General features: G+C 32.7%; 2 protein-coding genes across 2 annotated transcripts; one reads left to right on the top strand and one right to left on the bottom strand.

Moving 5' to 3' along the window:
* The first annotated feature begins 219 nt into the window (after nucleotides 1-219).
* LOC126837798 (zinc finger protein 271-like) lies at nucleotides 220-5,760 on the top strand. Its single transcript, XM_050571750.1, has 4 exons — nucleotides 220-619; nucleotides 1,451-1,706; nucleotides 3,298-3,558; nucleotides 4,864-5,760. Exons 2-4 carry the CDS (start codon nucleotides 1,459-1,461, stop codon nucleotides 5,672-5,674), a joined length of 1,320 nt encoding a protein of 439 aa, XP_050427707.1. The 5' UTR covers nucleotides 220-619; nucleotides 1,451-1,458; the 3' UTR covers nucleotides 5,675-5,760.
* A 13,309-nt stretch (nucleotides 5,761-19,069) lies between these two features.
* On the bottom strand, nucleotides 19,070-22,256 carry LOC126837795 (uncharacterized). The gene is made up of 6 exons (XM_050571747.1): nucleotides 21,877-22,256; nucleotides 20,637-21,579; nucleotides 20,499-20,568; nucleotides 20,115-20,219; nucleotides 19,777-20,028; nucleotides 19,070-19,434 (listed from the first exon to the last, which is right to left on the bottom strand). Exons 1-6 carry the CDS (start codon nucleotides 22,254-22,256, stop codon nucleotides 19,070-19,072), a joined length of 2,115 nt encoding a protein of 704 aa, XP_050427704.1.
* Nucleotides 22,257-25,023: the final 2,767 nt, after the last annotated feature.

The following is a 25,023-nucleotide window of genomic DNA, read 5'->3' as shown; positions in this document are numbered from 1 at the left end:
TATGCTTAGATTTTTAGAACTTTTTCTGTACTTCTAAAATATGATAAAAGATATTGTGTAACAATGTGATAACAGTGGCGTCCGCGGTCTGCGATGGTCGGCTGGAGGTAGAACGTGGTGAAGGTAAATATTGAAACGCGGTTAACAGTAGTCTCTACTATCAGTCTCTGATAGACAACGGCGTTATCGTCAACAAAACAGATAACTAAAAAGGCGTCGGTACCTCAATCAAAAAACGATCAATATTTTTATGTTTTTCATAATTCATGAATAGTGAAAACAATAAGGAGTTAATATATTATGTGCGCATGGTGTAACACGTCCGGACGAATTAGTAACACGTTATAAACATTTGATGATATAATTGCCATATTGCCTCATAATATAATATCAATCTAATAACGATTTTATAATTGTCAAACTGTTCACGGGAAACGTCAAACGGATAAAAATTGGAATTTCGAGTCGGTAATAGGTTTGAACAAAATACAGCCGTTCGATTGCAACTCGTGTCGAAAAGTGGTCAACTTCCAAACTGACTGAATTATCCATCGCATAATAATATGATCTCTACAGCCCCAAAAAGTCCTCAAAGTGAATCTGCTGGGAAAGGATTCGGGTGAGAAAAATTTTCAATAACTACACATTTGTTAGAACAATTTGTATTCATTTAAATTGTCATAATTTCACATCACTACATTCCAGACTGAAGTTCTGGTCGAAATATTCTTGAATAATAAAATAAAAACTATCTAGTTTGATCTAGTATTATGTAAATGCAGTGGCGAAGCGTCATAGAAGACAAAGAGACAATGTCTACCCACTTATAGTACGGACAAAAAATTTGGTTTTATTTTATGTGTATAAAAATGTTTTAACCAATTTTAATGAAAAAGTATACTTTTTTTGTAATAGTATTCTTAGAATAGAGTAGTTGTGGACACAGATCAGCGAGCGGTCGCGCTGCCGGCCGCCGGGTCTATCCAAATTTAGTATAAAAATAAATGAGACAATTTCAAAATTGTCTCTTTTGCCGGGCGCGGTATGCAGGGGGAAATGGAAAACGGCGGGGGTTTATCGTTGCGCTATGAGACATGTCTCACCGACCGCCGTTCATATTATTATTGTTTTGGTAGACGGTATCAGTTATCCGTTATCGATGTACGTCGTATCGATTATCGTGTTGTACCGTTTTCAAAATATTAGTTTTTGAAGATTTATCTTTAACAGTATAGATAAAATAAAATATACAGGGGGTCCAAGGGGGCGCAGCCCCCCTGTCAAGTCACGTAACACCATTTTTTTTTCAATGTCTCCCCGATCTAAAGACCCATGCCTCGCCACTGTAAAAATGTAATTGATAGAGTAATTATATTGTGAGTAAAATTAGAAATTAACTTCACTAACTTAACTAATGTATAAAAAAAAAATTTCTCTTTTACTCATAAAGATAACGATATGATCAACGGGATTAATGTTAAACACGAATCTGATGAAATGGAAGGTTATTGTCTTGAAACGTCGATACAAGAAACGATACCTATGAACGTGCAAGTTACACACAACTTGGCTGACGAAAAATGCGATTTGTGTTTAGAATTGTTTACATCCAAAAAGCAACTGAAACATCATATTACAACATCACACAATGGTATTTCTAAGATCGATGAAATTACAATTAAAAATGAAGTAGATAATTGTTTCGAGTAAGTCGATTTTAAATTTAACATCTATATAACATTATTTCATAATGTGTACATTATAAATAATATATAAATATTGAATTAAAACAAGATTTTACTTGATCGCCTTAACTTAAAGTATTATTATTTTTTTTTTTTTTTTATTGATCTTAAAATAAAACCTGGCATCTATGGTCATCAGTTACAATTTAATTATTTACAATATTTTATACATGTATTTACAAAATTAATGCTACTACTAGTGATAACAGTAAGGAGAGATAATATTATTAATTCCTTAAGTATATATTTTTGTTTATATTGAGTAGTAGAGGTCTGTTGATTTTAAAAAGTTAATCAGCTTGATGTTGTCTGTGGTGTTCTTCAGAAAGGTAATTATTCGCTTTGACTTCAAAAGTGCGGTCTTTTAGGAAGTTGGTTATTAGATTAAGTGTCTTACCTTTGCATAGTATTTGGTTAAGTTCGACTAGGATATTATGCCTCCATGTGGAGTCATAGGCCTTAGATATGTCGAGGTTAACTAATCCCATTATTTGCTTATTCTTAAACGTCTGATTTACTTCCTGATTAATTTGGATCAGATTATCAATTGTACTCTTGTTTTTTTCTAAAGCCACATTGTTGCGTTGCTAAGTAGTTATGTTTTTCTAGTAGCCATATTAATCTGTTAGTTAACAATTTTTTCCAATATCTTGCACATGGTGTTCAAAAGGGTTATTGGCCTGTATCCTTCAGGCTTAAATTTATCTTTTTCTTGCTTTGTTATTAGTATTACTGTACCATTTTTCCATGTAATTGGCCAAGAGCCTTCAGTGAAGATTCTATTGAAAATTGCTAATATTAATTTTAAAGTATTTGGTCCAAAGTTCTGTAAAAATATACGGTATGTTGTCGGGGCCGGGGCTTCGGCTTTTACATTTGGATAGAGTGTATGTGAGTTCTTGCATAGTGATTGGTATGTTTAATTGAATTTGGTCCATTTGATTTTGGTCTAGATTGTTTGGGATAGTTTCCATTTCACATTTATGTTTGTAGTTTTGAAATTGGGTTTTGTAATTAGTATTGCTGCTGTTTTGATAGAAATATTCCCCCAATTGGTTTGCTACTAGTTCTTCGTTACTTAATGAGTCGGTGTTTGTGTCTATAAGGTTTATTTTGCGGGTTCTATTGAGTCCTTTTTATGATTGAAATTTGTTCCATACGATTTTTGTGTCTGATTTTTCATTTATACTGTTTGTGAAGTTTTCCCATGATTTCTTTTTACTGGTTTTTATTAAGTATCTGGTTTTTGCTCTGAGTTTTTTTAGTTCTATGAAGTCTTCTTGGGTTTTAGAAAGTTGGAATTGTTTTAATGCCTTATATTTGTCTTCAAGTGCAGATTTTATGCTCTGGTTCCACCAATGTACTTTGGGTTTTATGTTTTTGGCGGTTGATTTGCCTATTGTAAGATTTGCAATTTGTATAATTGATTTGGTAAAATGATTTACTATTGTGTTGATATTTATTGTTTCATTTAAGTATTATTACGTAAAATATAATTCATTTTTATATTAAAAAAAAAAAAACTATAACACTTGTTATTTTTTTCTTGTAGAGATAACGATATAATCAAGGGGATTAATGTTAAAAATGAATCCGATGAAGTGGTAGATTATTGCCTTGAATCGTCGATACAAGATGAAGAAATGATACCTATGAACGTGCAAGTTACAAACAACTTGGCTGACGAAAAATGCGATTTGTATTTAGATTCGTTTACATCCAAAAAGCAATTGAAACATATTACAACATCGCACAATGGTATTCCTATGAATGATGAATGTTCAATTGCAACAGATGTGGAAAACAAATTCAAGTAAGGCCCTTTTTAATATCAAAACATATTTTCTAAAAAAGTGTATTACATTAGTATGTAACGACTATGTAAAAATATATATTTTTAAACTATAGGCTTTGCCATTTAAACCGTTTGATTTGGTGTTTTAATATTTTATGTTTTTCGGTATTGTTACAAGTCTCTTTTTGTCTGTATATGTTTTTTTGTTCAAAATCAATATTTCTTGAGTTATCCATGGGTAGATAGGTGCTAAGCGTTTGGTTCAGTTTACATTGGCGGCATTTATTATGTATGTCTTCTTTCACATAATTAAATTCTAGCTGTTCATTAATTTTTCTTATCTAGTAAACATTTAAACAGTACTTATTGATGTACATATTTCAGTTTTATACAATATTTAGAAGAAATACACTTTTGAGTAGTTTTGCTATCAAAAGCACTCACAGCGGACTGACTATGTAGACTGAATCTAAAGAAAAAACTACCTAATTTTTTTTTTTTTTTTGGTTTTGGTCTGTTAGGGAAACAGGTCTTTTACTAGTTAGGCTCCCGGATTAAGAATATTAATGTTTTAAAGTGTTGAGGCAGTAGACGAGACTTATTTATTTTAATTTGTCGTTTTTTCGTTTTTTAGTTTATTAGTAATTTTACTTTATACATAGTTCAACTTTTCATTTTTTCAATGTTGAATGAATTTTGGCTTTTGTTCACTTAAAATTTCACAGTATTTCAACCAAAAAAAATTGTTTGATGAAATTTTACTTCTTAATAAAATTATGGTTTGGCGGCCTCTTAGGTTAGTTTGTTATGCATTATTTCTATTTTATTTGTCAGCAGTTCAGGGAAATAATTTTTCCGATTTAGTTTAGAATCATTTCCCATGTATTAACTATGCTAATTTTGGATTCAGATAATTTATATATTGTATGTTATTTATTATTAAAATAAAATCATTTTTTTTTTTGGAACTAACAATAAAATATGTTGCCTAACCTTCCATACTCTCTCCACTCTTCTCTATTATTGGCCAGTCTCTTTTCAGTTCCCTTTAAGTTCTCAGTCCAGCATCTTTATTAATTTTATTGAATACCGTTGTTCTCTGACGTCCTTTGCCTCTCTTGCCTTCAATTTGTCCTTCCAATATTCTGCGATTTAGTTCCTTTTAATGTCTTTAAGTATGTCCAATTAGTCATTAGTAATGGTTTGTACATTCAATACATCTACTAAGGTCAAATTAAAATTTATAATAATAATAAGCAATTGTGTAAAGAATATATTTTTTCAAAAATTTATAATTTATTGTTCGACAATGTTTTGTTGTAGTGACAATGGTACGAGAAATGAAGTGGATAAAAAAACTGACGGTAGTTATTTCGAATCGAAGATTGAAACAGATAACAATCAACAGACAGAAACCAAGAACAATAGTAAATATATAACAACATGGCGATTCTTCCAATGTAATTTATGTCAAAAAATATATAACACAAAAAAACAAATAACTCTACATATATTAAAATCCCATCAAAGTTCAACGGACAACATCAGTCAACCCTATAAATGTGACGTCACACTTCACCAACGCGTGCACACAGGAGAAAAGCCTTATAAATGCACTGAGTGCTCAAAGTCATTTTCTCTCAAATGCACCCTCACAAAACACGAACGCGTGCACACCGGAGAAAAGCCTTATAAATGCACTGTGTGCTCAAAGTCATTTTCTCTCAAATGCACCCTCACAAAACACGAACGCGTGCACACCGGGGAAAAGCCCTACACATGTGAAGTGTGTTTACAATCATTTTCTCAAAATATTAACCTCACATACCACCAACGCGTGCACACCGGAGAAAAGCTTTATAAATGCACTGTGTGCTCAATGTCATTTTCTGTCAAATCCACCCTCACAAGGCACGAACGAGTGCACACCGGGGAAAAGCCCTACACATGTGAAGTGTGTTTACAATCATTTTCTCAAAATAGTAACCTCACACAACACCGACGCGTGCACACCGGTGTAAAGCCTTTCGAATGTAATATATGCTCAAATACTTTTTCTACAAAATATTCCCTTATAAATCACCAACGCGTGGTGCACACCGGAGAAAAGCTTATAAATGCACTGTATGCTTAAAGTCATATTATCTCAAATGCACCCTCACAAAACACAAATGCCGTGCACTTCAGTATAATGTCATTCAATGATTTATATAAAACACAAATCAAAATTATTTTTCATATGTACAATGACATTTTTATTTACATAACCTTAAACATAAAATACAAGTTTGCAAAAGTTTATGTCATTTCGGAGCGAATGAAAAGTCCTATTGAATATAATTAATATTGTCTATTTGGGTCATAGAATATAAGTATGTTATAAGTAATAAATATAATATAACCTTATATGGTATTATATGTGAACACTATAGAAATCATTGAGTAATATTTAAAAATTGTTTTATACAAGGACCAATTACATTTGTAACCTAGATTATATCATATGTAAGACATAGTATTAAGGTATTGGATTTACCACTCTATTACGACTACTGTTATAACTGTAACGTATGTTGTATATTAGAGTGGTCCTTTTTCATAGACGAAAAAAAAAATAACAATTTTTAATTTCTTACCCCCTCATTTTGTTACCATAAACAAGAAAGTAATGTATGTTAAATTTGACTGCGATAACTGACCCCATTCACTTGGCACAAGAGAGTTGAAAAATTACCAAAAGGGTAGTTTTATAGATTTTTCAATTTATTTCAAAATCTAATGCTTTTATCACAAAAATGTATATTATTAATTATTAAGCATACAAATGTCTATAAAATATGTTCTTACATAATTTTTCGTAAATCCATTACATTTAAAGAAAATTAACAAATTATTAATGATTACATTTATTTAGCCAAATTGATATTTTTATAGTTACTTTACTTTATTTTCCGAAAACTTGAAGATTGATCAAATATTATTTAAATCAATTATATAAAATTAAATTGCACATAAAAATGATGTTAGGATATATACTTAAATAGTTGGATGCACTACTCAATTGTTATAGCCAGATTTATTTAATTGAGCTAAAAAAAAAAAAAAATATTACAAACAACTTTTTTCTGTGATCTTCAAAAACTTGTAATAAGGATTGTTTTTGGTCTTCATTTTTCGTCAGTATATTGTTGTAATTTTAAATAAGGGCCACTCCTCTTTCAGCAAAATCATTGACTACTTTCATATTACGAACAATATTTGCTCCCAACTGAAAATCTTCTCTTTCTTCCCAATTGTCCGGATCTACTTTAAGAAATTCAACCGGTATATTTAATATCTTAAAAAAATCAATTGACTCTTTGTTTACAAAATCAGCTACGGTCTTCTCAGTAAAAGATGAATCAGATACATTTATTTTAATTCTATTTTGAAATGAATGTTCTGAGTGTACTCAAAGCTACCACTATTTCTCTTTTAATTTTACTCGATATATTAGGATCAAAAAATGATAAACATACAAGTAGGTTTGATAAATACCATTGATGTCTCAAAAAAACCACACATCCCGCTGTTGCTACATCTTTATCTGGATATGAAGACAGCTGTTTTAATAAATTCAAATCATTAGCAGGGGCAGATACGGCACAGGGAGCTTTAAACCAATAGTAGACATAAATAATGAGAACCTTTTCATTCCACTTAATACCTTTTTGGTTGTCTTAAATTGGTTTTTAAATAAACATATTTTTATGACATAAATCGCACGTGCCATCCATCGCGCACGATGTAAAGCTCCTGGCTGCAAAAACTTTATACCTCTAGAAGGTACATCACCAAGATAAATAATAATTAGTTCCAAGAGCTCTCTATAATCGTTACGGGAATGGGTTAAAGTGTATTGTTTTTTTACAAAATAGTATGGTTTCGTCTTGATCAATTATATTTTCTTCAACTGTTTGAAACTGACTTGTATTGATATTTTTCCAAAATATAAAACTTGTTATTGCCTAGTATTCACAAATAACAGTTTATTTGATTATCTTATTTACTTTGCATACAAATAAAAACTCAAGACTTACCATGGTAAGTATGTACCATTGTGTACGGTAAAACGTTAAAAATATATACAAAGGGTGTTAAAAAATCCTGTGATCGTCCTGAGTGTTCGAAACTATGAATATATAGTTAGGCTTAGAATTTTTTAGTTTCAATTTCAATTATTTACTTTGAGAGTCATGGTCCACGGTTGAAGACGGTTAATTCGGGACACATTGTAAATTAGAGAAACAGTTTTTTTTATGACTGATCAAAATTTGAATACCACCTTACGTGAGAAAGAAAAACGTGTCGCCATTGAACTGAAAAATTTTTTGTTTTTATTTCCACGGAGAAAAACAATCGTAATTGTAATCATGATTTGTTAGGTGTTTTGCATATGATTTTAAATACTACTCAGTTATTGGAAATCAACACCTTTTCTGAATACCTGTATACCACTAATAAAAAAAAATGCAAATGATCAATATAACATTAGCGTCTTTACATTTAGTACCTATTAATTATACCGTGTTCAAAAGTACCGGAGTGGTATAATGTGATTTCCATGAACCGTACAACTACGGTTTTTACTTGTATTATAGAAAATGTTGAATAAAATAAGCCATCCAAATACATGTAACTTAACGTGGGTAATCCTTTTTATATATTATTAACATAATATTATTAGTTATTTTGGACAGGTTAAACGCCACAGATAGTGTTTGTAACGCGATTTATTGCCTGGTATACAAAAATAGATGAGTTCATCATATTATTTCCGTCGAAAGTTATTGTTGTGATAATTGGCCAATTTGTAAACACTTCCAATTAACCATATTTGAGAATCTAAAAGGGTCTTTTGTGGGGAGGGGAGAGTGCTTTAGATAAATTACTCTTTTGAGATTTGGCAGAGCCTATCCTAAATTGGAGATTTTTGAAATATCGATCAAATCATTGACTAAACCATGTTTTGCTCACCTGTAGTATAGTTCTTAAAGACAAATGTAAATTAGCGAATAAGCAATTAAATGTAGACCCAACAGCCAAAACAAAACTACACTAAACTGTTTTTTTACCTAACCCATTTCTGGACAATAGTGCGTACGCGCACCATAAAATAAATACATCCGGAAATGGGTTAATTTTAAAAGTGTTATCTTTTCTCCCATCTCTTTAAAGGTAATTAAAACTCAGTGTTCTTTAACAATTAGAGTATTAAAATAAAGACCGCAACTCCCGAGGAAGCCAAAGTACGGCTCTTGTTTTTTTAATAGTGTTAGTACGTTGCGTTCAGGCTATCAACCTGTTTATTATAGTTATAAAGCTAGACAATATAACTGTCTCGAGCCAGAATTATTTTAATACTGAACCAATTACTTCGAGTAGCAACTCTACAAATCGCAAATTTCATCTAGTTGGTACTTTGGGAGGTAAAATTTGAAAAAGTTTACTTCTTCATTGATAAAATTTGAAAAAAAAAACCATACGAGTTTTTAATTTTTACTGGCTATAATTTCGAGAAAAAGAGTCGGTATGAGTTGAAATTTTTTAAGGAATATTTATTAGGTATGCGGGCACACGTCAGTTGTATCAAATTTAATTTGTACCTAGTTACCACCTCCCAAGGGGGGTACAAGATTTTTTTTTTGTGGTGGGTATTTTAGCCGTAATTTTAAGACCTTTAAGTTAAAAATTTGTCAACAACAATTTCATGTAGTTCTATGCAGACTGATACTATTAAGTTTTGATTCTCAAGTTCAATTTTTGGGTTTTAATTTAATTTATTTTTTATATTTATTTTTTTTATTTGGTTGATTAAAATTGAAAACTGATATTAAATTCGTAATCACCAACCCCAATAATATATAATTAGACCACTTATGATGTCTTTTACACAAAAATCCAGAAAATATTTTAGCTTCGATGCAAAGTGAAAGAATTGGTTCTCCCGTCATGTGGGCTTTTTTATTTTGTGTATAAACTAGGGTGGTTCTTATTTATGAACTTTTAAAGGGTGTGGGCATTGAGCGTATTATAAAATGAAAAAAAAAAAATAAATACATACATAAAATAATAATTTAAATAACTCAACTTTAACAAACAGTAATTAGTAGACAAAAAACCCAAATAATTAAAAAACAAATAAATAATTTAATTTAATTAGTTGCATTGAAACGACAGAAAAGGTGTGACATTGAGGACTTCAAGGATCGGTTGTCAAAACAACTATTTTGAAAACAGTTCTTAAAAGTGTGCCTTGGGTGGTCTACACATGTACCACAAGCACAACCCCATCAGGGCCGGGCGCTATTGCCGAAACACCACCGAGACGCCATGTTAACGGAGCAGACTGGATGTCAGTGTTTCTTTCAGGCATTTCTCCGGGGGGGCTGAGCCCCCCCGGAGAAAATTTTAAGAATAGTAATGAATTATCAAATATTAGAAAAATTTAATTTTGACATCGATGGTAATGACCTAAGTAGAGGGAATTGGTTCTTTCTGATGAGGGGTAAAATCCTCACTTTCACTTCCCCTCTACCCCCCCAGCCTATATCTAGTCCTCCATAGTCCTTACTTTCACTTCCCCTGTACCCCTCCGGCCTATACCTAGTCCTCCGTAGTCCTCGTTTTCACTCTCCCTGTACCCCTCCGGTCTATACCTAGTCTTCACTTTTACTTTTTCCCCCTCCCCGCAGATTATATTTCCCCCCCCCGAAAAGTAAAAGTATTCCAAACTCAACGTTAAGTGAATGTTTTTTCACTCCTCCTGTACCCCTCCGGTCTATACCGGGCTAGTCTTCTTACATAATGGTTTTATTTTTAATCCGATCCCCATTGCGGTCTATATTTGTTACCGTTAACTCGACTTAATTAACATTATCGTGCGTAAACTCGGGTACAGTCATGCCATGCATGTGTGGAGGGATAGGTATATAATAATAATTTAATCGATGCCATTCTAATCCGACGTCTGCAGATCGAGAGATGTTACCGATTCAGGATGATAAAGAAGCCAAATTTCGTGAATGGCATAACAAATTTTTGGATAATCTTACATATTATAGATGGTAACCACCGAGTGACGATGGCGGTGACATCGACGACATCGCATGGAAAACAGCGTTATACACTCTAAAATATGTTTATACATTTATATTTTTGTTTACTGAAAAATTAAAAATTAAAACACAGATATTTTATGGAAAAAAAAAGTATTTTTATTTTAGAATAATATTTAGGATTCTTATAGATTATACAGCAATACAAATTACAATGCTAAAAATCTTCTAAAAATAAAAATAAATATATATTTATTGATATAAGTAATACAAGTATTTAAAGTCTACGTACATCCCCCGTAAACGGGTTATAATTCGCAATTTGATCATGTAAGATTAGACAATATGCTGAGGTTTTTTCTGGAATTGCAGCGGTCGTCTCGAATTCAATACGAAGGTCAACGTTTGTTAATTTAATATTATCATCTTGTCTGCTCATATCAATCACCACTACAGGAGTCTTTTTCATAAAGTCATGTTTGCTCATTAGTGGGGATGACCAATCTCTTTCATAGTAAGATTTTTGAAAATTACAATATGCATTGTATAGTAAAGCAACCTTACTATTTGTGAAATCTGCTTGAAAATCTTCATATGGGTATGCTTCAGTATTGAGGTATACTTTAAGATTTTTCAGATTACAGTGATCGAACATAGATAACGATTTACTATAGCTGTTCTTACGATCAGTCTGGAACCCGATAATAGCATATCGTGGACGTTCAATGTTTGAACAGCTACGGACGCTCCACGAATGTGAGGTGTTAGTCGGTAAAACAGGATATTCACATAGTTGCCAATTGCGGTAAGCCAGAGATAATGGCTTTTAGCTATCTACTACTTTTAAAAGTTTTAGTTTTTCCTCATCCGATACTTTAACCAATGGCATTTTCCATACAATTTTGGTAATTTCCAATTTAGAACCTTCATGTTTTTTCAACTGTTCTTCATTACCACCTCCATGTGCTACTAAACTGTCGAAATCAATAGATGCTCGGTTTAAGATCAGTTGTTGTGATGTGTTTATTAAGATTTTTTTATAGTCTTCGCAGAAGCCGAATAAATGTTTCAGTGGGATACATCCAGAAAAAAATCCGTTTGCTACAAACTCATCACAATTATCCTCCGTTATATCCCATGCAGCATTGAAGAGAGCATTTTTATCAGATTCTGTATATGAACATAACCCCTTTAGTGTAGATGTTATTCCAGGGTTTCGAACTGATTGAATTTCTGTGTTGTTTATCTCATAACGACATTCTGAAAACAGATGCGCCAGACCGTTGTTGATGAATCGTATCTCACCTAAAGACCCTGATCCTTTGGTTATTTCCCCTTCAATGTTCAAAAAAGAAAGAGAAGGGAGGGTATACGATCCAGACTCGGAAATAGAAAAGCGAATTTCATCATTTCTTGTCAATGCCGTTGTTGAGAATGGTAAAAACGAATGATATTCTATTTGAGTAATTTTCGACTCATCTACATAACGTTCCGTTACATCCAAAAACAAGTTGTCCATTATTATTATTATTATTGTATAAGTAGAAGTATTATTATTTTTATAGTTATTCAAATAGCCTTTAATGAACGAAGAAAGTCCAAACTACTTTTTGAGAGACTATCTGATTTTCTTTTTAGCACAGAAGTCGACTTTTTTTTCCTTGATTTTTAATTCGTTTTTTTTATTTTCTTTTGTCCTACAAATGGTTTTTTAGTTATTGTAGTGGTACTTCTACTGCTGCTAGCGGTGTTGGTTGGTTCACTAAGACTTTTCGAACGACTGTCGATAATTTTCCTATACGCAGCACTATTTATATCAACAAACTTGAGCCCCATGATTTACGGACGTTTACGGATATGTAATCGTATTGTGATAGGTTCTTGACGAAGATTTATCAAATTACCATCTTGATCTCTCAGATCGATTCGCAAATGACTTAATGAATACGTGTTGAGCGGATAGTATACTGGATATTTAGGTACTTGAATTAGTTTATACCCACTCGGTACATCTGGATAAAATTCATAAATTGAATGCGTGGGACGACCGTCCGTAAATGATCCCAAAATATGAGAGCAGCTTATATTTATAGAATTTATTTTCATGATTTGCACTACATTATCAGACACGTTCCACTCATTGGCAAGGTATTTTTTCTTTTTGTTAAAACCCAATATACTTGATATACTATCATCCGTACTCAAATCGATTTCCAAACTACATTTCATTTCACACTTTAACGTGCTGCTGTTTCCAATGAGGTTGAACCTAACCTCGACATCCGAAAATAGATTTCTAATAGCAGCTTCCAAATTTGTCAATTCATACGCGCCCGTAGGTATTTTTCGTACGATTAAGCCATTAGGGCCGTATATACCGATTTCGTTACATCCTTCATCTATGTTGGGCAATGAATTGTATGTATGTAAACTCAGAAGACATATTTCAGATCCGTATTCTAGCTCTAAAGCCGGGAAAAATCACATTCCAACACTGATGAGTTACCGTTTAAAGTTATTGTACTAGGCTTTGCCACAGTAGTCATCACGCTTTCCATAAAAACTTTAAACAAAGCTGTCCGCAAATTGAAGTATTAAATTTTTGATATTTATCGTAATTATATTTTACATTATATCCGTTGAAATATTTTTGTAGCTCATTAGGTGGAGGTAAATTTCCGAAACTGTCAAAATATTTTACTTGTGATCCGTTTTTCTTATAACCAACCCAGTGTGTACCATTAGAGTGCGATGAGCCAAGGTTGACTATGGCAGATTCTTTAAGTTTACAACGAACAGGCATGCGATCTTTACTGAACACACCACGAAAGTGAGGTATTTTCAACAATTTTGCATACTTTATTAGTTCATAGTCATACAATGGACGACTTCTGGGCAGTTCTGCTATTAGTTTTTTGACTTTTTACATCGAGTTTTCTTATTTTTTAATTTTCTCCGAGTAGTGATTTTTCTAGATTTCGGGTAGAGTCCTTTTTCTATTTTATACCTTCCACCTTTGTACGGATGTAAATAAAGACCCTTACCTATATGAACAGGTGAGTTTCTACTCGTTTTAAAGTCATTAATAGTCTTGACCACATTAGCAGCCCCTCCAGCCAAAGCTCCTAAAGCTGAAAGTCCAGCAAACAGAGGTACAAGCGGTATAATACCTCCAGATTGTTTAGGTATCGGTAATATTCTAGGCGTTTTGTTCTTTAACGACCCCAATTTACTTTTAGATTTTCTCTTCGACACCACCTTTTTTGCTGCAGCCAAAGCTGTTTTTACCAACTGCATTAGGTTTTTCTTTCCACTACAGTCAGTGTTCATATTTTGAATCGACTTTTTGGCTGCGCTTACTACTCCACCTAGTCCACAACTCATCCCCATTTTTCGTTTACCACGCATAGCTGTCACCGTTGTCTAAGCAGCTAACTTTTCTTTAAGCTCCGTATCTTTCGACTTGAAAATCGCCCACGCCTTTTCCTGTAATATTCTGTCGGCCTCGTGACGATCACTGAACACGTCACTTTTATCGTAAGCAATATCGTGTTCTCTACAAGCGTTATCCAATCGATTGATACCCCGTTGACCGGCGGTCAGCCTTTGACGTAGACGAGTCCTGGGTCCACAAAACTGATAACCAGGATAATGCAACTCTACCGGTAATCTATTTATAATAGAGTTTAAAAGACCCGAACCTTTGTTGCTCTTTAGCTTTTGAGACGAAGACATCATATGTTCATTTCTTTCAATCGACAGTCATATTTATACCATGCGATTTGTTGAACAAGATCATAAACTCCCTATTGTCAATGCAGATACAATAGACGTCAATAGTGTGGTATCAAAACACGGTCCTCTTCTATCAAACACTATTCGCGCCCTAATAGCTGGGCCATCGTCCTGTGGTAAAACCCAATTGATCTTTACACTGTTGACTGCAGACAATGGATTAAAATTCGAAAACGTATACATTTATTCCAAGACTTTGGGTCAGGAAAAATATAAATTACTCGAGCAAATTATTCGTCAAGTCGATGGTGTAAACTTGTACACGTTTTATGAAAATGAAACAATAATGGTTCCGGAGAAAGCAAAGGAAAATAGTATTTTTATTTTTGATGACGTAATTTCTCAAAACCAACATATTATCCGTGAATACTTCTCACGTGGGAGACACAATAAAATAGATGTTTTCTATTTAGGTCAAAGTTATTCGAAAATTCCAAAGCTTTTAATTCGTGATAATTCAAATCTAATTGTACTTTTCAAGCAGGATGAATTAAATTTAAAACATGCTTACGACGACCACTGTAGTTCAGATATGACTTTTTCCGAGTTTAAAGACTTTTGTAGAGCATGTTGGAATCGAGATAAATATGGACTTGCAGTGATATGTAAGGATTTTATTAGAGATCAAGGAAGATATCGAAGCAAATTTGATACATTTGCATTAATATAAAAGACCATGCTCGCAATTTATAGTTATCATTTGCACTGCAGTTACCATGACGGAAAAAAACAAAAATTTGTTATCAGCGTTAACGCAGGCCAAGGAAAGTATTAAGAGAAAGTATATAGCTCTGGAACAAGGTGAAGCAGAGACAGAATCGTTAGTTACACAGAGTTTTAAACCAATTATTGATCCACTGACGAAAATAGCAAATAAAAACACGAACAATGGTGGTGATGACTACCAAAGTTTTGAAAATCGCGATCAGGTGTTTGATGACCCTGTATTTCAGTCACAACAAGCATCGAAAGAAGTATCAACCGCCATAACGTCGAAAAAAACGGATCATACTGTGAGCGTTGGTATGATATTAGATAACTGGTTAATTTCACCACAAAGAGATAAAATATATGGACCCAAACCGGTTGATAATAAAGGTAAAATAAATTTCGGTCATTCTGAAATGGAATTCGATAGAAATTCATTACAAATTTCACTTGATGGTAGACCATATCCCATGACCGTGGGAATACTACAATTATTGTTTTCTAAAAACCCAAATAAGTATACAAAAATCGATACGAGAAATTATAAAAAAATGCTAGAACAATCATCAGCTCACTTAACTGTAGATGGTAGTCGGCTTAAAAGAACCGGTTCCAAGTATAATAAGATCATTTCAAAGATATTCCCCTCAGGCAGTGGTCTTTCCATGGCGCTGAATAATAAGAAAACAAATTACGTATATTGGAATCAGCCTGAAGAATTAATTACCAGATTACGTTTATTACATGCAGCGAGAACTGCAGGCAACTCAGGGGTCAATAATGAAATAGTTTCTATTTATGAAGAACTTTATGAGCAGGGTATTATAAAAACGATTCCACACGATGATACCGATAACTACTACTAAAGAAAGTATTGCTTCAGAACTGCATCGACCAGCTCGTAAAAATTTCACTAGGCGGAGAGTTATTTTGAAGGGGAAAGGTGATCTTTTGCAAGCCGATATTGTTGAAATGACCAGTCATTCAGTGAAAAATCGGAAATTCAAATATATTCTTACCGTCATTGACTGTTTTACGAAAAAAGCTTGGTGTTTTCCTCTGAAGACAAAAACTGGAGTCGAAGTCACTGCAGCCATGGAGAAAGTACTCATCCCCCACCCAACAACTCACCTTATGACTGATTCCGGGAAAGAGTTCTATAATAAGCATTTCATGGCTTTGATGAAAAAATACAATGTTAACTTATACTCGACATATTCCGCTCTCAAAGCTAGTATAATTGAGAGATTTAATCGCACAATTAAATCAAAAATGTACAAACAATTTACAGCTCAAGGTTCATATGAATGGGTTTCTATCTTGGATAGCCTCGTAGATACGTATAATAATACAAAACATAGCACTATTAGAATGACACCGAATCAGGCTGAGGCTAACCCGTCTTCGGTTGTAATACATGGTCGTAAGATACCTGAGCAGAAATTTCGCTTTAAAGTTGGCGACAGAGTAAGAATTTCTATGTACAAAACCATCTTTACTAAGGGTTATCTTCCTAGCTGGAGTAGTGAAATTTTCAAAGTAGTAAAAGCTAATCCTACATCTCCTCCTACTTACTACATAGAAGACTATACCGGTAAACCCATAGCAGGTAGTTTCTACAATGAAGAATTAAGCAAAACTCTATATCCTGATGACTATCTGGTGGAAAAGGTCTTACAAAAAAAAGGATCAAAAGTTCTAGTAAAATGGTTAGGATTTGATTCAACACATAACTCATGGGTAGATAAAAACGATCTCAAACTATGATGAATTAATTATTCATAATGAAAAATAATTTCAATTATGAAATTAATCGATATAGTTAAAAATCGCATTATATAAAATATATTAAATAATGTATTAGTACATAATGTTCTCACTAGTTGAAAGTCTGTCGACTATATTTCCAAACAGTCATCATTTAGACCAATATGATGCAGTATCGCTCTCACGGTGGACTGACGATGTCTACACCCTATTCCAACGACTCCGGACCCAATTAAATATTAAATATATATGAATGTTTGAACATCGTTTGGATCGATACGAATTGGAGTCAGTACATCGCATGTCGCAGACGCAACCAGATGAACTAGAATGGGTAATTACCAATCGTTGATCTATTTTTACCGGGACGTTCAACCGCATTTGTGCAAAGCGTGTAAGTTTGAAGATGCTGAATGTTTTGTCAGTAAGACCACATTGCCGTGTTACGGTTTGTATTTGACCGACCTGGATGATGATGTTGAACCGGACAGTCAATCGATGTTTGAAGTGGTAAAATATAAGAGACAAGTATGCACAGCTTTGAACGCGCCGTCGAGAAAATCGTATCTGTCACTCGTGCCATGGCGTCCATGTCAGTTGCCGAGCCACATGCTGGGCGAAATTGTATATTCTAAAAAAATAGTCGGGTACGTGTCAATGAAAGCTACCGATTTTAACGATATTTTACATAAAGTTAAAATGACAAAGGATATTTTCTTGTCAACGTGTGAAAATTCATACGGTGTAAATTTTAAACCACTGAAAGAATATTCACCGTTTGCCCGGCTGTTCACTGCGTACGATGATGACGACTGGAATATCTTTTTCGTGGACAATACCGGACCGATGTCGTGGAAAAGAAGATATAATACAAACGGACGGGAATATATTTTGGATGCTCTTACATAGTCAAGATGGTAATCATCGATGAGTTAGGATAATTTTAATATTAACACAGTGTATTAGTATAAAATAGTGATTAGTATATCGACAACCATGGACGTGTTTGGTGGTTCATTAGAAGGCAAAAAGAATAAATCAATCGGAAATCTCCAAGTTGGATTGCAGATGCTTCAAAATGAGGTAGACGTACACAATATTCTTTTCCGTACTCATCGAGCGGATATAACAAAATGTAGTGATACAATTACTGATATTCGAACTGCCGTACAAAAAATCGAATCTTACATTCAACTAATGGCAGCAAATATAAAATTTGATTCACCTATTTTAGTATATGATCAATACAGACTAAAAACTGAAATAACTATTAGCGTTGAGGACAGGTCAGACGATTTAGTAGATAAGATTCAGGAATAAGAAGAGTTAGTAATATATTGTATTTAATCATGAAAAGTCGTGTTCTGTGTTGCTTGCTTATATAATATAACAACATAATTTATAATACAAGAATGGGTCGCTTGATACTTGATATGCAGTGTGTACTAGGATCTGATGGAAAATATCTAATAAAGGAATTATCGGCTATCGATACCGAGAGCTGTGCAGTCCAACACTGGATATTCAAATACTCAACAACCATGTTTCAAAGTGCCAAGTCTCGTTCTGTTAATAAATGGTTAGAGCGTCATTTCCACAAAATGAGCCTCACATATGGTGACGTGGAATGTGAGGAAATTGGAAGAATATTAAATTCATTACAAGCTCGAACAGTTTACGTGAAAGGAGATCAAAAGAGAGATCTTCTTTTAGAATATTTACCTGGCATAACTATTATTAATATGGAATTAATGGGCTGTCCAACAATAGATGAACTCTATCCTAATGAAGAATTTGCCTGCTGTCTCTTCCACAAAGAATTGAATCCCAAGCTATGTACACTTTATAAAGTTCTTACTTTAAGAAAATGGTTTTTGGAAAATGTGTAAATAATATTTTTTTAATTTTTATTTTTTTAAAGACTAGTATTAAAAATATATATTGTAGGAAAAACTGTTTACACTGTAATATACATTATTTTATTTATACTTATATAATAAAATATCATTTTATGTATGTCAAACAAAATAAATAAATAAATGGAATATTTTTTTTTTACAAAACGGCGTCGTTGCTTTCTGATAATCTACCTGCCTCTTGAAGTTCACTAAAATAAAAATAATTTGAATAAGATTTTGAACTATCGATATTTTATATTTCAATTACTTGATTTTATAATGACCAATTGCTAAAGTATGAATCCTGTCACAAAGCACAATCCTCTTGTCATCATTTCGGTTTAGTGCTAATTTCATTGTTTTAACGGTACAAATTTTATGTTTGAACGACCTTATAGATATATTCTCTCTATATGGAGTGTAATCGTAGCGATATGAAGTACTACTTGATGTATTTAAGTCATAGTTGGCATATTCTAGGGTCTTAAGAGCACAATTATGAGCAGTCAGTTTTGCTTCTGCTTTATTGAAACCATAAATGTCCATATCATCCTCACTGTCGTCATCGAAAAGACATCTTTTTAAGTCATCAAGAACCATATGTTTTTTAGTTACATAAGCTCTTATACCTATTAAAAATAAAAATAAAGTAAAAGGTAATACATTTTTATTTTTAATGAGTAAAACAAAAAAAATGTTGTGAACCTTAACAACTGTAGTAAATCAAAGCAATCAGCATAGGAATTATTTGGATTAAATCATATATTATTAAAAATCGCTTAAGTTATATTATTAGAACTAAACACTATCATACTTATCTACCTGCTTTGAAAAACTGACGCCTTAATCCACTAGGCCATTAAGATTCACACATTTTATAATGTATTTTATACCATTTAAATATTAAACTTTTTTTTTTATATTTAAAAATGTATAATGTATACCTTTAGCTTTTATTTTTTCTTCAATACTCCATTCTGTTTCCAGAGACTTATAGACGTTTTCTTTGCTAAACCCATACAACTTCGATCGCAATGCAATTATTTCATGCATCGTAAGACCTGCTAATTCATCGGTGAATGTCCCTGGAACTTTTTTACGTTCTACCGAGTAACACGGATGATCAATCGGTAAATTTGATGTATCCAACCGACTTAGAAGTTCTGGTGTTTTTCTGACATCCTCGTAAAAATCTTGTGTTTTGATCAAATATATAAGTGAGTCTGTGTAAAAAACAATTTGTTATTTTATTTATAATTTAATACAACTATTTATTATTATAATTCTTATATTTTTTTTTAATAAGTACCTGTATCACCATAAACGAATTCAATAACATCTTTAAAGTGTTTTCGCATAACATTGTAATGATATTCGTACATTAAAACTTTACTTAGCTCCAGCACTGCAAAACCTACGTATATCGGCTTACAAAAATGTATTATTTTGTTCTCCAAGGAAACAGCAGCAAGATTCTCGCTGTATGTAGTACAGTGCTTAAAGGTGGGTTTATTAAAGTTCAATTTTAATACGCTTCCGCATTGATTCCATCGTTTTACCTATAATATATAAGGTTGAGTAATTAATTTAATCAATTTAAAAAAAAAAAAAAAAAAAGGTATATTGTTACCAAATACAGCGTTGTTCATCAACTTGAAAAAGTTTTTTTCAAAATCATTAGTTGCACATTTACGTTTTTGAGTGTTAAGATCTATATAAGAAGCGAGCCAAGGGGATTGATGAAATTGTAAAACTCTATGCACCTACGTTATTCAAAATTTACTTTATTAATTTATTATTATTATAGCAATATTTTGAAATATATGTTTACCTTCTCAACCTTTAAGCCATTCGCAATCGCTTGTTTTAAATTCATATAGTGAATTACGTATTTTTTTTTATCCTCAAGTGTGGCCAACAGTTTTTTCGTTTTTGAATTTGGAGGACATTTAAGCTCAGGAAGGAATGGATATTCGTTATGTTCATCATGTAGAGTTGATGGATAAGCTATATCAACTTCGAAAATCATACCTGTTTCAGACTGTTCCGTCATAGAGTCCAAACCCTTCAGTGCTTCCTCCCCGCTTCCGGTGTACCACTGAAAGCTTCCAGATGGCATATAACGGCTCATTGCATAACCATATAAATTTGTGGCGTCTTGGTAAACTAACCATGTGTTCGGCTTGTCAGGATTATAACCAGGTGTCTTAGGATTATTAGCTTTAGCCCAACGTGTACAGGCCTGTATGAGGCCACCGCGGATTCCATTTTCAATTAGCAGTACCATTTCATAGTCATTTAAAAGATCCAAATGCACCATGCTATGTTTTAACATAGCGTCGAAACTTAATCCGGGGCTCGTAAAGTAGAATACTGCATCCAAGTTGTACGTGTCCATACATAAATTACGAAATTGTTCAAATACATCGGTAAGAGCCATTATGTCGACTTTCATGTAAATATCACTGTACTCCCCCAAGGTTTTACATTTAAAATGATTCCAAACTTGTAATGCATGTTCGTAATCTTTTATGCTAATATGTTTACCTGTGAGTGAATTAAAGAACTGTTCACGTGCTGGCAAACTGGTGACCTCAAGTTTTGACCAGTCGTCGACGAAAGAATAGGGAAAAACTCCTTTTTTGGTCACTAATGGCATGTCTTCGGGGCAAAACACTTTGGCTGTCTCTCGGAAATTAGAAAGACCGGCTTTGGCAAGATCTGTGGTCAATGCAGACAGGCAACTTGGTGTAAAACGACAGCTATCGAGAAATCTAATCGAAAAATTATTTTTTATATACTTTGTGAAGGCTATATATTTTTCTTCGCTGGTCGGTATTATATTGATAGGTTTATCATCATACCCCAGTTGTGTAACGATAAAATGCGCGTCATAAGAGCTTAAGTTATGAAAAAAAACCGGTAAAAAATTTGGGGTACGAAGCTTTAGATTGCATGAGTTACAAAGTGTTAGTCTGAATTTTCCACATAAATGGTCATGATCAGCTACTTTTTTATTGGACTGTGTAAAACTACAATGACAAATTTCACAGCATGTAGCGACTGCATGCCTCTGAGCTTCAGTATCGGTAAATTTTATTGGTGTATTCGTCTGAAGTAGACCACTTATGTTTGTAGCTACTTCGACAATTGCCTCCACGAAGCGTTTTGCTACTTCTTCAGAATTGATTGTTTGTGATCCACGAAACCATATGGGCGTTAGAGGGATGTTATACTGTTTTAAAATGTCTATGGGTATATTGTCTGCAGCCTTTACAAAAAATCCATATGACATTAGTTTATGATCCTCAACAATATTAGTATTTCCACCTTTGTTGTCTGAAATATCTGGTTTTATTAAAAGTGCTTCGAAATCGGCATATATCACAAACGGATGTCTAACTGTTTTGCCCAACGCATCAAATTTTAAAACTGAGCCTGCTTCGGGCATTACCGGTAAAATAGTTTTATGAGTATTGCAAATTTTAGCATGTTGGTCAAGCGCCTCTTGACCCGATAGTTTATTTAGTTTTGGGCGAATATCGAACCCAGTAAAACATTTTTTACAAAAAACCATATTGCTGTGATTTTTTGACTATGGATTAGTCTTGCAAAATTTGTAATGTATGTATAGTGACTCAGACCAGAAGTCTCATCTTCTACGAGCAGTAAATCATAATGGTTAGGGTTTTCCGTTTCTGATACACGAAGTGGATAAATATAGTGTGCCAGTTTGAATTTCGTGTGCCCCGGCTGTTTTTCCAACCCATAGACGTTTACGGAAACCGTTGGATTATCAGACTCGAAGGTTTTGATACTTTTAAGTGGTGTTGGGTAAATGATTCTATTAAAATTATATATTCTGTTTTCCATTTTTCTATAGTTTTCTCCTACGTGATTTTTTTTCCCCGAAGACACATGTCTCGCTAAAATAGCCCATTTAAAACATTCGTTGTCCGTTTTGTTTATAGGGTTTAGTACAGCCTTTTTTCTCTCGATATCTGATGGTAGATATATGTGAGATGATGCTCTCAGCGGAGTAAAATCGTACACACCCAAAAGAAGTCCATCTATAGTTTCAAGCAAATACCCAGAGCCCTTGCTAGTATACTCATCTTCCTCTTCAAGGAGCTTTTTAAAATCATCGAGAACTGCAGTGTTCGAGTCACTCGCTAAATAAAGCTCTCTAGCAGATGTTTTAAAAGCACGATTTTCAGAAGTGTTATCTTGTTGTGGTATACTGTAAGTCGTTTCTAGTTTTAAATTATATTTAATTGGGCGAATCGAAACCATTGAATTTAGAATATTTGTTATTTGCGGCTTCGAGTTACATAAAAATTCGGTATAATCAACCGTATGGTTCATATTTTTTTTATAAAACCATTTAATTTTTCCTTTAAACGTTGATTCAATATGAATAAAATTATCTTGACCCGCAGCGGTTGCGGCTGACAAACGAGATGCTTTTTTCCGTTTATTTCCAACTGTATTTTCATTATAACAACCGCTCTCAGTGGAATTATCTAACAATCCCCCGTCGTCATTAGTAGACCTTATTTTTTTAACCGACTGTATTGGTGGATTATCCGCTGTACAACCTATACCTGTTGAATATATATATATATTTATATATTTATATAAATATATCTATAGTAATAAAAACAAGTCTAACCGCTGTGTGGGTCATCAATTTGTCGCGGTGTGAAAAAAGAGCTGCTACTCGATGGTTCATTAATTTGTTGCGATGTAAAAAGAGGGCTACTAGTCGAACCATTTGAAGAAATATATTTTATCACACTCGGTTGTTGTTGTTCTTGACACTGAGTAGAATCTACTTAAAATATATGAACATAAATACAAGAGTACATACAACCTTATAAATTATTATGTTAACTTTTTATAAAAAAGTAATATAGCGGAATATTATGTTTTTTTTTTTTTTTTAATTTTATTTTTTATTTCTACTCACTATTATACACTTGTTCTAATCCGGTAATAGCATCAGTAAAATCAATTCCATTTTTAACAAGGTCTATAATAAATAATAATATAAATTGTTTTTTTACGTTTTTCGATTCTATAGTCTATTTTTTTTTTAAATAATTACTGTTTTAAATAAATGTAATATATTTAATTGCTTTACTTACGATGTACAGTTCTCACATGACGCAGCAAATTTGATTTCTGACTGAAAATTCTATTACAAGCGTAGCAAGGAAATGTTATGTTAACGTGTTTTAAACCATGTCTGTTTAAATTAGACTTGTTTGCAAAAGATTTACCACATTGTGTACACGAAAACATGATGAATTTTAAATATTACAGTTAATATTAATAAAAATAACAAAATAGTATAATTTTTTTCAAAAAAAACAATTAAAAACGGATGAGATACATAAGAGCGTATAAGCGCAACACTGACTAGCACACGACTGGCTAAACCATATAGAAAATTGATGTACACGGGGCACTAGATTTCTTTTTTTTTTTTTTAGAAAGTTGGTCCTTTCATATAATTATAACAAGATGAGAGGGGGAAAATAGTTGTTTGAATAATTTCTTAAGGAATAAATTATTTTGTCTCTGAGTAAAACAACAATATTTTGTTTTATTTTTGTATACAATTATAGTAGTATATAGTTTACATAATATTAGTTTTGTCTTTTAATATAATAACTAGATATATATATATTTTTTAAATATCTTATTAATAAATATTTTAATTATTTAAATACATAATACTTTCCGTTATCTACAATGTCGTCACATACGTTATTAATATTAGTAAAAATACATAATTTACAATTGCAATCTACACCTGACACGGTTTCTAGAGATGAATTAATTTTATCTTTCCGTTTGTGAACCTGTCAATAATAATAATACTTGGTATTAATACAACGACTATTTGGTTAAAATATTATGATAATATAAAAATGGTATTTTGATCAGTTGTTTGTATGTATGATATCATTTCATCGCTGTGAAAACTCATTTTTTCCCTCCACTGTGTGTCTAAATACTATACAAATATTTCCAACTGTTCTAACACGAGGAGACGAGTTAAATTAGATTTATGATAATGTGCTGCCTTTACAACGTGCTGAAGGTCTTGAATTTTCAATAATTCTTCCCGACAAAGTATAATTTTACACTTTATTTCATTTTTTGATTGTATGACTAATAATTGTTGTCCACGTGAAACCAGTTTTGAGATA

Source organism: Adelges cooleyi, unplaced genomic scaffold (genome assembly GCF_023614345.1).
Source record: "Adelges cooleyi isolate 19-005CV unplaced genomic scaffold, UGA_ACOO_1.1 ACOO_flye_CR_arks_rails_tigmint_CR_PRNA_29, whole genome shotgun sequence".
Classification (NCBI taxonomy): Eukaryota; Metazoa; Arthropoda; class Insecta; order Hemiptera; family Adelgidae; genus Adelges; species Adelges cooleyi.
Note: the sequence above shows the minus strand (reverse complement) of the source record. Positions and strands in the feature narration are given on the sequence as shown.

What these genes read in the sequence shown, in the direction of transcription:
- LOC126837798 (XM_050571750.1), top strand. Translation starts at nt 1,459, where the DNA reads ATGATCAACGGGATTAATGTTAAACACGAATCTGATGAAATGGAAGGT. An exon ending in GAAGTAGATAATTGTTTCGA is followed by an intron (nt 1,707 to 3,297) that starts GTAAGTCGATTT and finishes TTTTTCTTGTAG; the next exon opens with AGATAACGATATAATCAAGG. An exon ending in GATGTGGAAAACAAATTCAA is followed by an intron (nt 3,559 to 4,863) that starts GTAAGGCCCTTT and finishes GTTTTGTTGTAG; the next exon opens with TGACAATGGTACGAGAAATG.
- LOC126837795 (XM_050571747.1), bottom strand. Translation starts at nt 22,256, where the DNA reads ATGCCCGAAGCAGGCTCAGTTTTAAAATTTGATGCGTTGGGCAAAACA. An exon ending in ACCGATACTGAAGCTCAGAG is followed by an intron (nt 21,580 to 21,876) that starts GCATGCAGTCGC and finishes TTTTTCGATTAG; the next exon opens with ATTTCTCGATAGCTGTCGTT. An exon ending in GTCTCTGGAAACAGAATGGA is followed by an intron (nt 19,435 to 19,776) that starts GTATTGAAGAAA and finishes TATTTTTAATAG; the next exon opens with GTATAAGAGCTTATGTAACT.